Source organism: Diabrotica virgifera, chromosome 3 (assembly GCF_917563875.1).
Source record: "Diabrotica virgifera virgifera chromosome 3, PGI_DIABVI_V3a".
NCBI classification, from domain to species: Eukaryota; Metazoa; Arthropoda; class Insecta; order Coleoptera; family Chrysomelidae; genus Diabrotica; species Diabrotica virgifera.
The window spans coordinates 134,160,864-134,178,076 of NC_065445.1; the positions used below are offsets into that span (position 1 = coordinate 134,160,864).

Consider the following 17,213-nt stretch of genomic DNA (forward strand, 5'->3'; position numbering starts at 1 on the left):
TTAAAATTGATATAATGGTATATGAAATGAAGATCCCCTTATTGCTTTCGCAATACATCTTAACATTAGAATCAAAGGAACTTTTTTATCGCTTGTAATTTTAAATTTATTATAGCACCAACATTTTTATGTGAGAATAGTCTGGGATTATTAAAAAAAATTCATTATTTTTCAAATTTTCTTTTTCAAACATTATAGACCAGGGTAATAAGCTAGAAATAGACCATGTTCGGGACACTTAAAGATCCAGGTAGCTGACTACTTTTTTAGTTATTGTATACCTACAGGATAAAAACCTACCTGTTTCCTGCCTAGAGTTCGCGTCCGTTTTTTAATTATTAACAATTTAGTGCAAAAATCGCTATTTTTTCGATTTTTTGCACCCCATTCAAAAGCTAAATAGTTGACATAAAATTACAAAATTTAATTTTTTAGAACATTAAAAAACCTTCAAAATGCCGATTTTTGAAAGTTAAAAAGTTAATCTGTTGCTGCGCAAACTGCAAAATAAGTGAAAATCGTTATTTGTTAATAACTTTTACAAAAACTACCTTAGAACTTTAGTGTTTCACCCAAAGTTGGGTATTGGGGTACTTAACAAACCCTCAAAATTTGAGACCGATCCATTAATTAGTTTAAGAGTTATTCTAATTGTTTATCCCAGAGATCTTTATTTTGCAATAACATAAGACAGAAAATAATGAAGATAGCGCAATTCTGAGTATGCCAAATGAAAGTAGAAAACTGATACTAGCAAAATTTACTAAAAACCGATAAAAGATTATCTAATATAGTCAAAAATCCTAATGCCAATTTGTGAAATTTTGTAGTTTAAAAACATTTAGAATAACTTTAAAAATATTGTCTGTAGAAAAAGTCATTTTACATATTAGAAAAGCTGGTATTTTACACATATATCAATCGGTTTTAAAACGTCTTGCGACGTTGTCCAATGCCTAATTTACATGACACTCTTTCATCCCATTGGCCCTCTCTAAGATCTCTTGCGCTCATCGCCTTCGTTATTCCCTCTCTCCAAGATTTCTTGGGTCTTCCTCTCTTTCTCCGGTTTGGTGGTACCCATTGCATAATTATTTTAGGGAGTCTTGAGTTATCCATCCTCTGGACGTGTCCGTACCATATCAGCTGTTTTCTTTCTATGTCTGTTGTTAGAGAGCCGTCAACCCCCATTCGCTGTCTTATCTCATCATTACGTATTCTCTCTCTGCGTGACACTCCTACTGATCTTCTAAAAGCGTCCATTTCTACTGCCTCCAGTTTTCTTCTGTTGTTTTCGGTAATCCGCCAAGTTTCTGCTCCGTACAATAGACTGCTTTTAATAAGAGATTCGTAGATATTGTGTTTTCTTCTTTTTCCTATTTCATGACTACATAGTACGCTGTTTAGACAACCTATTGTTTTTCTGGATTGTGTTATTCTTCTCTTTATTTCTTCATCATCTTTCCCCGTTGTGTCAAAAACGATTCCTAGATATGTGTAATGGTCGCAGGGCATGATGATTTCATTATTTTCTAATGTGATGTTCGATAGTTCGGTACCTATTGGCAGGTATTTTGTTTTTTCTGTATTAATTTCTAATCCCCACTTTCTATATTCTTCTTGTAATTTCCTTGCCATGTACTCTAGATCATCTTTATCGTTTGCTATAACAACTTGGTCATCAGCAAACTGCAATGTATATAAGCAAATCTCTCCAAGGTCTACGCCCATGCCTCTGCATTTTCGTTTCCAGTCTTTCAATGCTGTTGCAACATATATTTTAAATAAGGTCGGTGATACACAACACCCCTGACGTAGACCTTTATTAACCAGGAAGCTTTGCGATAATCTGTTTCCAGTTTTTATTTGTGATGTTGACCCTTCATACAAATTTCTTAAGGCTTTTATTAAGGTGACACTAATATTCGTCTGTCGTAACACGTTCCAGAGTTTGTTTACAGGAACTGTATCGTACACCTTCTGCAAGTCAATAAACATGAGGTGGGTTTCTTGATTTGTGCTTAATTTTTTTTCTATTAGTTGTTTGAGGCAGAAGATATTATCAGTACAGCTTCTTCATGTTCGAAAACCGGATTGTTCTTCTTCCTCTTGGTCTTTGTACTCCTTCTCAATGCGGTCTCTAATTATTCGTCCATACAAACGGCTGAATGTACTAGTCACTGATATCCCTCTATAGTTTTCACATTTAAGCTTATCTCCTTTCTTATGGATCGACGAAATATAAGCAATTTTCCACTCGTCTGGTACGGGAGAACCATTTATAAATTGATTTATGCACCAAGTGACGGTTTCAAACAATTTTTGTGATCCACATTTTATTAGTTCGGCTGGGATATCCCCTGGTCCTGGAGACCTACCGTTTTTCAGTTCTTTTATAGCTTTTCTAATTTCTGTCACTTGTATTGTTATATCTTCTCCTTCAATGTTAACCTCTGTTGGTGATTGAGTTAAGTATTCGTCCCTATTTTCTGTCAGTAGTTCCCCATAGTACTTTTCCCATTTTTGTGTGGATATTAATTGAATGCTTGTGCTCTTCCTTTCGTTAGTTCTTATTTTATTTAGGAACTTCCATGTTTCTGTACATTTTCTGCCTCCCAGGTAGGTATTAATTTCCTGGCACTTCTTATCCCACATTTCTCTTTTTGCTTTTACTGTTGTTCTTCTTGTTATTCTTTTGAGTTCCAGGTATTCATCTCTATCTTTTTGTTGTTTATTGCTCAGCCATCTGATATACGCTTGCTTTTTCTCTTCTACGAGTGCTTCTATTTCTTTGTTCCACCATAGTTTTTCACTTTGTCTTTGAGTGTTAAAGCCGAGTGCTTCTTCTGCAGCTTTTTTAACGCTAACGACTACGTTTCTATATACCTCCTCTACTGTTGATGTTTCAGTTATAGTCATTAGTTTGCGATCCAGTCTTTGTTGATATAGTATTCTTGTACTCTCTTGGGTCAAACTATCCAAATTATAACTTCTTTTTTCCAAAGTTTCTTCTTGTTGGGGTTGACAATTTGTTTGATTATGTGTTATTTTATATCTAAATGGACAGGTTACTTTTGATTTTACGACATAATGATCTGAACCGCATGTTATTCCTCTGTATGCTCTCGTGTCCTGTACTTGCATATTAGTATTTTGTTTTATGATGACATAGTCTATAATTGATTTTAAATTTCTTGTAGTTTGGGTCCAGGTGTACTTGTGTACATCTCTATGTTTAATGGTATTTTACACGACTTTTTAAAAATGTAGTTTAATTGGTGACTAGTCGTGGTAAGTGAAGGGGGAGCTTGCTAGGAATGCACGTCGTCGTCGCGGTAAAAGTCACTAAGTCCAAAATAACAAATCTGAGAAAACGAACATTTAGTGACTTCTGCCTGACAACAACATGGTAATTTTGGACTTATGCATATTCAGTGACTTAGGCAACAATCTCTTCGTGCTTTCTAGGACTTCGTTATTTCTGCCAGACTATGAAAATTGATATTGTGAAGCGATTAGGACACTTAACTCAATTTTAACAAAATTGGACTTAGTGAGTTTTGCCGTGACGACGACGATGTGTTTGCGGACATGAGTGTTTGTTTTTGCCAATATGTGTGCATACATTTGTCTGTGGTTTTAATTTAAATATTTTTTTAAATATTGGCTGGATCTTATTGGTCTTATAGCATCTTTTTACAACCAGACAGTGTTCTAACTCTGATTTTTATTTGTAGCATTTGTTGGAATATATTCAACTATAAATTATTATTTTTGTTAGCGTTAGGAATAAACACATGCAGTCTTCATGGGCGGGCTACTTCTCCGAACCATTAGGTCGATACACTCTTACCTAAAATTGCGTAAAAGTATCATGTTACAAGACATGTGAATGCGAGAACTGTATTTTTGTTTGGTTTGGTATTTAGTCTGTAAGAATACATGGTAGAGGAAACACCTCTCTTAATTTCTTTGTATTATATTGTAATAATTATTATCTTATTTTATCTAATAATTATTATTATCTTATATTTCTAATAGCATTTAGTTTACTTGTAACCGTTGACCTGATGATGCTCCGCATATTGTAGAGAGCGAAACCGGTCGTCGGAAGTTAAACAATAAATGATTGCGAGTACGTCTGTTTTTTACTTCATTCAAAATGAACTCACATATTATGCAACCCATTCAGCATTTTAAAATCGTTTACTTTCTTTTCTCTATATATATTTGGCTATTTTATAACTTTCCTGCAGCCTCCCTTGTATTTACATTCATCCTATATATCGTTATATTGCTATAACAAATTATGCAAAAATACAAAAATTGCGCTGAGCAGGTAACCTTATAAGAATGGATAACGACAGAACACCTAGTAGTAGAACTATGATGAACTAGTAGAACACTAGTAGAACGCTTAGCGGAACTATGATAGGACGTAGGCCTGTAGGAAGACCAAGGAAGAGGTGGATAGACGAAGTGAGAACAGATGCTAGAGATATTGAGGGTGGACAACTGGAGGAGAGCAGCCAGACAGAGATACTTGGAGGCAGATGCTCATACTAGGAGAGACCAGGGCCCGACTTGGACTGTAGTGCCATGGGAGAGAGATATATCGTTATAAGTGTTTGATTTGGCATCTGTTACAGCTACTTTCGGTTTCCATCTTACTTTAATTCATTCAATTAACATGGTTCACTGGCCCTTCCAGTTATACACAACACAAGTATATGACAGAAAAGGGCAGAGTAGCAGTCTATATGTATAAACTGGTTAATCAACTGGCACCTCAAATAGATATCGCGCTATTTTGTCGTATACTTGTCCAATAAGACTATATCAAACAAAATACGGAATTCTCAATTTCTTTTTCTTAGAATAACTATATTAGTTGTATGTATATCCGACAGTTTAGGAGTATATCTTGTACATAGTTTGTTTAATCGTCTTGTAATAAAATCATTTCCGTTTATTTTCTTTATTTTACTGAACTGACTAACTTCCCTTCAAAGAACTGCCACTGGTGTTCGTTCATGTTACTAGTTTTCTCACACCGACACATGGTACACCCATTAAAAAAAGTATAAAGTTAGGTCTGTCTTGTCATAGTCTAAATAAGTAAATAAGGGCTTCTGGGCTCTCTGCGCATAGACGAGAACCAAGTCTTTATTTGTTGGTTATGAGGGTCTGGAAGCTAAGCATAACACCTAACGGGGATTACACAAGTGTGGTGATGAAATATAAATTGACGGAGCAAGATAGCAGTCAGTGTGAACATTTATTGTTTGTAAGCAGAATATTACGAGAAAAATTTAAAACATAATGGTAATTTATAACGTGTAACTGTGTTTTCTTCTTACTAAAAATTTAATTTACTGTGAAACAACCTACCCGTCAGTATCTTTTAATACGTGCATCTGCTTCAATTTTGTCAGTCAATCTTCGACAAAAGAAAAATAGTCAATTTTATTTTAATTTATTCGATTGACCAAAAAAAATTCAAAGACAAATTCCAAAGAATCAGAAGAAAATCCTGGAAATAAGAGTCACATATGCTGAATTAACAAAAAAATAACAGATTTACTCAAACTATAACAGCGACATCGTAGTCGACAAAAGAGATTTTCAAATTATACTTTACTTTACTTAATCAGTAGACCCATTGATACCTTTCGGTGTTGGGCAATTCAAATTATAGAAGCTATTTATTGGAATCAGAGAGCAATCATTAATACTAATGATATAACACGTAACTGTAACATGCCAAGGCCAATTGAAATACAATGAGATGTCAGACAGGGTTGTGTGCTATGACCTATACTGTTTAACGTCTACGCGGAGGTAATATTTGCGAACACTTTATAGTATTTTTCAGAAGGTATCGGGATAAACGGACAAAGAGTAAATAACAGTGCAGATTACACTGTCTTAATGACTGATAGTGTTGCCCAAGTGCAAGACCAAGACAAGACTTAGAGAGTCTTGGTCTTGGTCTTGCGACAGTACACCTGGTATTGGTCTTGGTCTTGGTATTGCACTCCAGGTCTTGGTCTTGGTCTTGGTCTTGCAGCAAGAGTCTTACAAGTCTCGCAGTTGCCCATTAGCCTATTACATATCTTAGAACTAGAACAACGTAACAGAGTAGGTCAATTTTAAGCTTTAATATCACAGCCAGAGTAAAGACCAACCAAATTAATAAATATCTAAACAACTGACACCGGGTGGGGTTTGAACCTACGATCTAAGCGATCCGTGTCTATATTCCAACTAACCAAAGTTTATTAGGAACTTACGTATTTTTTCGAGTATTTGCCATTGACAATGTGTGATTTGAAAAGAATTTAATTCAGTGACAGATGTGCACAATATGAAGGGTCAGAGGGAAAAAGGATGAATGTCAATTTTTGGTCATTTTGAGATTGTTGTGCAATCTGTTAGCTTAGAAAGGGTACTATCAACCTGTGAATGGACAAGGGGAAATAAATATGATAATCGTTTTAAAATCACGTCACAAGATTGGATGCAAGGGGTAAAAACAATGAATATTTAACTTTATTTCTCATTTTACCGAAAATGCTTGCAGATAGACATAGACATTCATCGTTCTTTCCCCTGGCCCTTCATATGTTAACGCCAGTTCTCATTTTGGTACCGAATACCAAACCGAGAATAATACACTTCTCCAAGAAATTAAGGCACCTCCTTAAAAATGGGTCATTTTTGATGTCTCGAATTTCCTAAATCTGTTGTCTGATTTAAGTGATTTTTTAATATTATATAGCCTTATTCGTTAACAATATCGCTGTAGTAATATTGTTGCCAGAAGTTATATTGTCGTTGTATAGGTACCCGATAACTTATCGGTACTAATGAGTGTACCAATCAAACTGTGTTTTTTTCTCAAAGTTAGCATCATCCTATGGAATATTCTAGCATTTACAAAATACTAAAATTAAAACCCAACTACAGTCTGATATTTTTTTAACATTTTGTTTTTTCATTCGCTAATGTTGGATAACAGTAAAGTTGGGTATTTTAACAACTAGCCATGTTTTTCATCAATACAGGGTGTTTTTAAATAAGTATGGCAAATTTTAAGGGGTAATTCTAAACAAACGGGTCGTTTTACCCGTATGCGCGCCAATGGTGAATATTAAATTCTTAATTGTATGTCAAAAATGCGTAGTAACTACCTCTTAAAACCCACCAAATTTCATTTGCATATCTCAACCGGTTTTAGAGCAATAAATCGTCAGTTTGTAAGAAAAATTTTAACACCCCCTATTTCGGAAACGAAGCATTTGCGAACATACACTTATAAAGCAAACTGTCAAATTATTTTTCGTGCAAAATTGCGCCTTAAAGTTTGCCATACTTATTTAAAAACACCCTGTATTGATGAAAAACATGGCTAGTTAAATAAGAACCTAACTTTTTATTATCCAACATAAGCGAATGAATAAAAAAAAACAAAATGTTAAGAAAATATGAGGCTATATTTGTTTTTTAATTTCAATATTTTATAAATGCTAGAATATTCCACAGGGTGATGCAAACTTTGAGAAAAAAATACAGTTTGATTGGTACACCCGGTGTACAATGACAAATTTACCTGTCTAGAAACAATATTATTACAGCAATATTTATAAAGAATAAGGCTATATTATTATCAAACATTAAAATCAAATAAATAAAAAATCAAATTATCAACTACTTAAATCGAACAAGTTTAGGAAATTCGAGAGGACAAAAATGACACGTTTCTTGGAATGCCTCGTAGACTAAATATTTGGGTATTTGGTTACACGGTACTATATAGCCGGCACGGCATTATCTGTTAGTCTGTCTCCTTACCGTAATCACACTCAGCAGAAAAACTATACATAATAGTCTTATTATTCTATATTATATCGATATGATTTTTGTGTGTTTAAATTCCTAGAAAACTATTTAAGGAAAAAAATGAACTACTTATTGTAGGTATATTTTTATCAGCAAATGACATATTTTTAAAAAGTTTCGATACATTATAGGTCTGGATCCCGCGTATGGAAAAAACATTGATTAATAGCAAGCTGAAAATTTGTTAATAGCTTAACGGTGTCTAGTCGGATAAACTTTGATATATGAGAACGCTGGAACAGGAGCGGTTTTAATTGTGGAACAGAAAAATCAGACTGCTATTTATCACCTGTCATAATTCCTGTCATTTGACATATTCTACATGTTCCACTCATTAAAACGCCCATTTGGTGATAAATAGCAGTCTGATTTTTGCATGAGAGTTTAATCTCTGTTCGGAGAGTTTAAGTCTGTTCTGTCGGACAAAATACATGTGCCGTTTTCGTGTTCTGACCGTTAAATTTTTTAACCTGTTCCACAACTAAAACTTCCCCTGTTCCAGTGTTCCCATATATCAAAGTTTGTCCGACTAGACACCCTTAAGCTATTAACAAATTTTCAGCTTGCTATTAATCAACTGTTTTTCATACGCGGGATCCAGACCTATTAATTTATGAATGGAGGGCGGCTATTCTCAAAACCTGGACAATTAATTTCAGAGCGAAGAATGTATGTTTGTTTATGGTATTGTTCGTAAGGCGCATAAGTCCAATTTTACAAATTTTTTTGCTTCTCATAGAGTACCTACCTAAGAATATACCCTAACTAATATATGTACTTCATAAAACGACCCTCAGTTCTAATTGCAAGACACAAGAGTCTTGCAGGCTTAGTCTTGTTCTTGCTCAAATCTTGCACGGTAAGTCTTGGTCTTGGTCTTGCTCAAATTAGGCGGTCTTGGTCTTGGTCTTGGTCTTGCGAAAACGCAAGAACAAGACCAATACTGCAAGACCAAGACTGATTTTGGGCAACACTAATGACTGATTTGGACCATAGTCTCCAGATACTGTTAAATAGGGTCACTGAGAGTTGTGAGAAAATAGGGATGAAGATCATTATTGTGAAAACCAAAGTTATGAAAATATCCAAGAGCAAAAATTTACCCCTTCCAATGTGAACCACCAACAGCTTGAATACGTAAACCAATACAAATATCTTGGCAGCTGGTTCAACAATCAACTTGATTATAAACAATAAGTAAGAGCAAGAATAGAAGTAGCCCGATAAGGTTTTATCAAAAAGAAAATCTTATTTTGTAACAATACCTAGCAGTAATATCAGCCTTAAATGTCCTTAGTTTGCACAACTTTTCCAAGGTAAAATTACTACATTAGACTCCCTATATAACGAGAACTGAAATGGTGGACTAATCACCTCGTTATAAGCGGATCTCGTTATATCAGACAACAATAATATTGAAATGTTTTGATGCCTCTTAGACCTGAACAATGAAACTTCGTGCCATCGTAAACTTACCATCGTAAATTGTAACTTTTCTACAATATGTATTCAATATCGGTCGATAGATAAACAGAAAGAAGTTTATTGCAGGCTGTGTTTATTACACCACTGGCCTCGATAATAACACATATGTTGGGAATTTCTATATACAAGCAGTTAGGGTATTTATTTATAGCCATTACTTCGCTAAAAACAGGTAAAAAATCATATTCTTCGATTTCATTTTTCCTCTTTATAACCAATTATGCCTCGTTATAGAGGTGTTATAGTTCAATAGAATTTCATGGGACATCTAGCGTAGCTCATTATAAGCGAAACCTCGTAATATCCGTATTCGTTATAGAGAGACTCCATTGTATTAACATTACATGTTTAGGTCATAATTAGCAAACACCCTTAGGGCACCAGGAGCACTTATGTCAAAATTTTTAAAAATAGAATATAACGGTCCGAATATCGTTATATTTTTGCTCCATCCTGTATACTAAATCCGTTTCAGACATTGTGTTTGTGTTTGTTTGTCGCGTGGAAATGTGTGATTATTTTTCATTTCTCATGAATCTGTAGTATTACGTAATTAATTCTTGATCCTTATGCTTACCTATTCGTATCTCTTGTTTTTGTCTGAAGTTGAATTTTTGCCGTCAAAGAAATGAGACTCGTAAATCTTTTTGCTAATGTGTTTTTGGCGACGAAAATTTGATGTTTTGGACTGATTTGTTTACATAGTGCATACCGTTGCAGATAAGAGGCTCTGAGTGTGTTTATATAATCCAACAAGTTTACACGTGTAATATGGCGTACGTTACAAAAAAAAGCCTGGGAGAATTTGAGCTGAGACACAAATCATCAGAATTTCGTAGATTGAATCCTATTTGACGGAGAATGACTTATTACCTTTGAAGGCGTGGATGAAGTTTGCTTAAACCTTTTCTATTCGTTTTGAGATAAGAGTGGAAATTGGCGAATTTTTTTGATTGGTAAAACCGGTAGTAGGATAGAAGAATGGGAAGATGGAGTGAGTTTTGGATGTTAGAGGAGTTGGAAGTATAATCGAGAGAGTCAGTTCTAAGTAGTCGAGATGAGCGATCAGTTCTAGAGAGTTAGAATAAGAAGTTTGTGTCTTTCCGTCAGCACGCCTTGCCTTGCTGACGAAAATTGTTGAAAATAGTTCAATGGAGAAAATTAGTTGTTTGTATTTAGTACAGTTTCTTTAAGTTTTTGTTTCAGAGCCGAAGTAGGCTTAAGTGGCTGCTATGGTCGTGGAGAGTGTAAATTCTCGACCGTATTTTATGTTCCTAGTGATGGATTAAACACATCCTTTAGTTTTCTTTTGTCGAAAAGTTCTCCATTTCTTTCAATCAAGTTTAATTAATAACAATAATAATAATATAAAAAATGAATAACCATTTTCAATGTCGTTGCAACACGAAACTACAGCCGCGCGATATTCTAGTCCAATCAGAGAGTGCCGCAAGCACCTCTACCGGTTTCGAAACTTATTAGTCTCTCATCAGGAGGCACATATGCTGCTCTCCCTGATCCAACCAAAACAAACCCCGGCGTGCAGTCCCGGATCGCAACGAACGAAATGGCATAGATGCCCTAGCGGCAACTGCTATGAAAAGTCTAAGTTTTCAGTCTAATGGCATATGAAGGAACATAATGCTACTCTACATCCCACCAGAATGAAAACAATGGGAACCTTCTCTGGTTACACCTCCGAGGCTTCTACAATTTGCAAGCCATACGGATGCCGAGACTAAGGAAGATGAGGGAATTTTACAATATATAATTCACGTCCCATCTGCTCAGCGCGGTAAAGTTCCAACGAGAATAGTTCCCTTTGTACTCCAAACAGAGTAAAGTAAATCAAAAATGAATAACCATTTTTAATGTCGTTGCAACACGAAACTACAGCCGCGCGATATTCTAGTCCAATCAGAGAGTGCCGCAAGCACCTCTACCGGTTTCGAAACTTATTAGTCTCTCATCAGGAGGCACATATGCTGCTCTCCCTGATCCAACCAAAACAAACCCCGGCGTGCAGTCACGGATCGCAACGAACGAAATGGCATAGATGCCCTAGCGGCAACTGCTATGAAAAGTCTAAGTTTTCAGTCTAATGGCATATAAAGCAACATAATTCTACTCTTAGTCTCGGCATCCGTATGGCTTGCAAATTGTAGAAGCCTCGGAGGTGTAACCAGAGAAGGTTCCCATTGTTTTCATTCTGGTGGGATGTAGAGTAGCATTATGTTGCTTTATATGCCATTAGACTGAAAACTTAGACTTTTCATAGCAGTTGCCGCTAGGGCATCTATGCCATTTCGTTCGTTGCGATCCGTGACTGCACGCCGGGGTTTGTTTTGGTTGGATCAGGGAGAGCAGCATATGTGCCTCCTGATGAGAGACTAATAAGTTTCGAAACCGGTAGAGGTGCTTGCGGCACTCTCTGATTGGACTAGAATATCGCGCGGCTGTAATTTCGTGTTGCAACGACATTGAAAATGGTTATTCATTTTTGATTTACTTTACTCTGTTTGGAGTACAAAGGGAACTATTCTCGTTGGAACTTTACCGCGCTGAGCAGATGGGACGTGAATTATATATTGTAAAATTCCCTAATTTTTCTTAGTCTCGGCATCCGTATGGCTTGCAAATTGTAGAAGCCTCGGAGGTGTAACCACAGAAGGTTCCCATTGTTTTCATTCTGGTGGGATGTAGAGTAGCATTATGTTGCTTTATATGCCATTAGACTGAAAACTTAGACTTTTTAATAATAATATGTATTCTATACACTATACCAGTGTTGCATATAATAAACGAACAATGGAATTTCATCTCTAATATAATTAATAACTGTACTTTGTCTGTAAAAATGAGTGTCGTTATGTGCCGTAACATCAGGACAATGTTTAACACCGTAACTGCCGCATGGATGGACTATGGATTACCTACGGATAAAGAACACAACGAGATACTTGGTACTACAACACTCTTTTATTGATTCATAAAATTGCATAAAAGGAGAAAAAATTGTACGCAAATGTCACTAGGAAACCACAGTTTTCATATAATTTACTTTCCTTGATTTCATTTTTCAGTACTCTCAAAACTCAAAGACATAATGGTAGGGGAGCCCAAGCGGGGATTTTTGCAGTTACTCGAGCGCGTCAGATTATCATATGGGGAAAAACCTGGTACCCTGCAGATGTACCTCTACCATATATTGGCTCTTAACACAGAGGAGTTCGACAAGGGGGACCCGAAGAAAAAAAATCTATCATTAAAAATACTCGAAATTGTCAGATTAAGATAATGTAAGTTAAGTATGTACATGCAAAAGAGTGTATATTTCATAAATCTGACGATTTGAGAGGGGAGTAAGAAAATGGGGAGTTAAAAAGTTTCACAAAAAAAGCGAATATTTCGCGAAATGAACGTCAGATCCATAAACTAAAAACTGAGTTTTCAATATTTTTCAAAAATCTATCAAATGATACCAAACATGACCCCCCACGGAGAAGGGTGGGGGGTAAATTTAAATTTTAAATACAAATCCCGCGATATTTCGCAAAATAAACATCGGATCAAAAACTGCAAAATACACTTATTAAGTATTTTTGAAATATCTATCGAATGGTACCAAACACGGAGTTGGGGTGGGGGGTTACTTTAAATTCTTAAATAGGAGCCCCAAATTTTTATGACAGATTTGGATTCTTTACGTAAAAATAAGCAACTTTTATTCGAAACAGAAGAAGAATATCTTGGCTTCAAAACCTGAGAAAGTGGTTTAATACATCGACAACCGGACTATTCAGAATAGCAGCAAGCAAAGTTAGGATAGCCATGCTGATCGCCAACATCCGGAACGGATAGGCACCTTAAGAAGAAGAAGATTCGAAACATGTTTTCGAATTATGTACGGATGGCGCGCTATAATCGGAAAAAACGATTGTTGGAAATGGAAAATTAAATTAAAAAATGACAAGTCCCCACTAAAATGGACAATTTTACTTAACTGTTTTTGATTTTAGGACCTAGTAATCGCAACCCAGTAGGTCCCCACAGCGCTCGAGTGACTGCACATTTAGCATACTTTGCTCCCTTACCATAATGAGTGAAATCGTGACTGAACTCTTACTGAAATCCTAGGTCTATCTATAGCCTATTATATCGAGGCCTCGCAGATTAAATCAGTTTTACTTTTCTGTTGATATTTTATAGATTTAGAAAAAAAGTGTTAATAATTTTTTTTATTGTCATACTTTTTCTGTTTCAGTGAACTGGGGATACCATAGACAAGGATCTTGTCAAGCTGGTTTTAGTGCTGGTGTTGATAGGGTAAGTTAAAAATTTCACCATTATAAATATTGTTCTTCCTATTAAAATTTGAATTTTAACATGAATGAGGACAAATAAATAATAATAATATAACAGTTTAATAAAAGATTTCTGTTGTGTAGGTTTGTTTATCTTTTTTCTTTACTTAGATATGCCTAAATTAATTTTTGACTGTATACCAAATAATCATTTAAAATAATCTTTTAAAATATCTAGAAAGAATCAGTGATTCTTCATAAAAAAGTTTTTGCTGAGCATTGGCTTGCGAAGCTGCACGCGATATTATTTACCCTATTTGTACTAAAACCGCTTTCAGTAAAAAAATCTATACAGAAATAGAAATAACGGTCTGAGATCCATATCAATGTACCTTACCATTTTTAGACTACCAGTTACAACTACACGGTAAATAGAAAGTAGAACTCAACAAGTTATGTGAAAACAAAATTATTAATATTCATTATAATTCATTAATAATTTTGTTTTCACTTTCACCATTATCAAGTAGGTAATATCAGGGACAAATTCATAAATATAATAGCTTGAAGATGCTCTTAGAACACATAAACAAAATCAACAAAAGGCTGGCAGATCAAATATTTCTTAACAATACAATAACATGAAGATGAAGTATTAACCTTTTTCTACTTTTAACTAGGTATATTGCATTTTTCTTTAACATTGCCTCTCATTCTATTGAAATATTTTTATTTCATCTCTTTCTATGCTTCTGCTACGAATAAGTGACAACTCGGACTATTCTACGCCTGCCGTGTTGCTCATGTGAGTATGTATTTCTTTCTACATTTCGAAAGGGCACCCACTAATAATAATTTATATACAGTGTGTCAATTTGAAAAGGTACTACCCTCTATAAATTTGTTCCCTATAGAAAATCTAAAACATGCAAATACTTCTTAAATTTATTTGCGGCGGGGACATTTTGTAATTTTGTAGACCAGTTTTCAACTAATGGCCCGGCTACACACTACGTCTTGCCTGAGAGCATGCCTGCAGACTCGTTTGTGCAGGTAAGAGCGTCTGTATGGACGGCAAGACGGTATCGCGCGCAGGCCTTTAAGCACGGCCTGTACTCTCGTCGACATGCTGAAGATTTTACCTATGCAGTTTTAGGTTCTACAGTTTTACTTGGACGTGTGGCCGGAGGTTCAGTCCGTTCTTCAGTTCCGCAAAAGTTTTCAAGGTGGATAGACCAAGACCAGACGAAATGAGCGACTTAAGAAGTGTTTCAAAACAATTCTTAATTGCATTTGTAGACTTATATACAAATCTTTGCCGGCATTATGGAAGGTGAAGAGTAGAGAATATTCCTACAGGAATAAGGAAAATGTTGCATACGCTTTAATGACTGAAAAATTAAAAGAGAATTAAAAGAAAATTAAAAGACTGAAAAATTAAAACTAAAAAAAAATATTGTTTATTAATAAACAATACAATTTACAATAACGCTTCCATTAAAAAAACCTCTTCGGTGCTGCTCATCGTGTCGAGTTCTCGAAAGACTAAAGTTTGCGCAGACCAGTTTTTACGTAGTCTTCACGTGTAGACAACGTACGGTGTACCCTCTTTTTGTTCCGTCATACCTACGACCTACACAGTTTTTACAGTTTTTAACTGCACAGGCAAGACGTAGTGTGTAGCTGGGCTATAAGTTACATCAACGGGGGAAAGGGGAGTTGAGTGATAGCTCATTAAGGTCGTTCAACTACCTTTTCAAAAATACTACATAGTTATATATCTATTCATATTTTTGAAGAAATCAAGTAAAACCGTAAAGATATTAAGTATCGACCTCAGATCTACAGATTTTTTTTGGAGTATTGAACTCTAATTTGAATTTTTGAAGTATTAAAGTATTTTTTTTTTATTTTTTGGAAAAATCAAGCAAAACGGTAAATATATTATGTATACAGAGTGAGTTTTATGTATGGAAACACTCAATTATCTCAAAAACGGCTTACACGATTTTTATAGATGTTGGTAGGTATGAGTTTTCTAATGCGGCCGATATTATAGTGCTAATTACATTGTTGTCATATTTTCCGTTTTTCTGGAAATCTAATGAACTTTCTTATTTCAAATGGAACACCCTGTATATTTTTTGTGTTTTGAAGTCCCTAAGAAATACTGATAATTTTTCATGTTATATTCCCTATACCTAATTACCATAATTTCGGAGTTATTGCTACATTTATTAAAAAAAAATTTAAACAAATTATAAAAAACAATTTTTTTGGCCCGGGTAAACACTAGTTTAGGTTGTTTGGATCATGGGGAACAAAAAAGATCTTTTATAATTTTTCTCTAAAATTAATCGTTTCCGAGTTATAAACAATTTAAAACTGAAAAAAATCGAATAATGACGATTTTCAAGGTTCAAGAACACAAATAAACAATTTTATTTTTGAAACTGCGATGTACCCAAATTCAACCTCAAGCCTTATTTTATCAGATACCGATAAGTAATTTAAGATTGTTTCATTTTAAAACATTGTAATTTTAAATGTTAATGCAGCCCGATCGCCCGTCCTCTCATATGCACTTCATTAAAAATTAAAAATTAAATGTTTTAGAATAAAAAGAGACAAAAAATCTTATGGCAAGCTATCAGAAGAACAGTTGGGCTTAAATTTAGGTACTTTATAATTTCAAAAATTATATTTTTTACTTTTGTTTTAGAACCTTAAAAATCGTCATTATTCGATTTTTTTCAGTTTTAAATTGTTGATTACTCGAAAACAATTAACTTTAGAGAAAAATTACAAAAGACCTTTTTTTTCGCAATGATCCTAAGAACCTAAAATAATATCCATCTGGGCCGAAAAAATTGATTTTTATAATTTGTTTAAATTAAAAAAAAAATTTAAATAAATGTAGCAATAGCTCTGAAATTATGGCATTTAGGTATAGGGAATATAACATAAAAAATAATCAGCATTTCTTAAGGACTTCAAAACACAAAAAATATATAGGGTGTTCTATTTGAAATAAGAAAGTTCATTAGATTTGCAGAAAAACAGAAGATCTGACAACAATGTAATTAGCACTATAATATCGAACGCATTAGAAAACCCCTACCTACCAAAATCTATAAAAATCGTGCAAGCCGTTTTCGAGATAATTGAGTGTTTCCATACATAAAACTCACTGTGTATAGTTCAGAACTCCAAATTTTTAATGGAGTATTGAGTCCAAGATTTTCCGAAAGTACTGAAAAGAAATGTAATGTTTGCATATTTTTGAAAATGTAGTTTCTTTAAAAAGAGGTATCATTCAACCCCCCATTCCATTAAAACTTTTGGGGGTTGTGTCCGTCCCTGTTAGAGGGTTGATGTAATTTAGTTGAAAACTGTTCTACATGAAGAAGCTTTAAAAAGAGGTATCATTCAACCTCCTATTCTATTAAAACTTTTGGGGGTTGTTTCCGCCCCAGCTAGAGGGTTGATGTAATTTAGTTGAAAACTGTTCTACATGAAGGA

At 34.6% G+C, this 17,213-nt stretch overlaps 1 protein-coding gene across 3 annotated transcripts in view; it reads left to right on the forward strand.

Annotated features, from left to right (window-relative positions):
* Positions 1-17,213, forward strand: part of LOC114327482 (integrin alpha-PS2) — a 673,912-nt gene that overhangs the window by 477,146 nt on the left and 179,553 nt on the right. For all 3 annotated transcript variants that reach the window (XM_050646911.1, XM_050646912.1, XM_050646913.1), the window contains exon 5: positions 13,652-13,713. In XM_050646911.1, the coding sequence (XP_050502868.1) occupies positions 13,652-13,713 (62 nt within the window). The remainder of the gene's footprint in view (positions 1-13,651; positions 13,714-17,213) is intronic.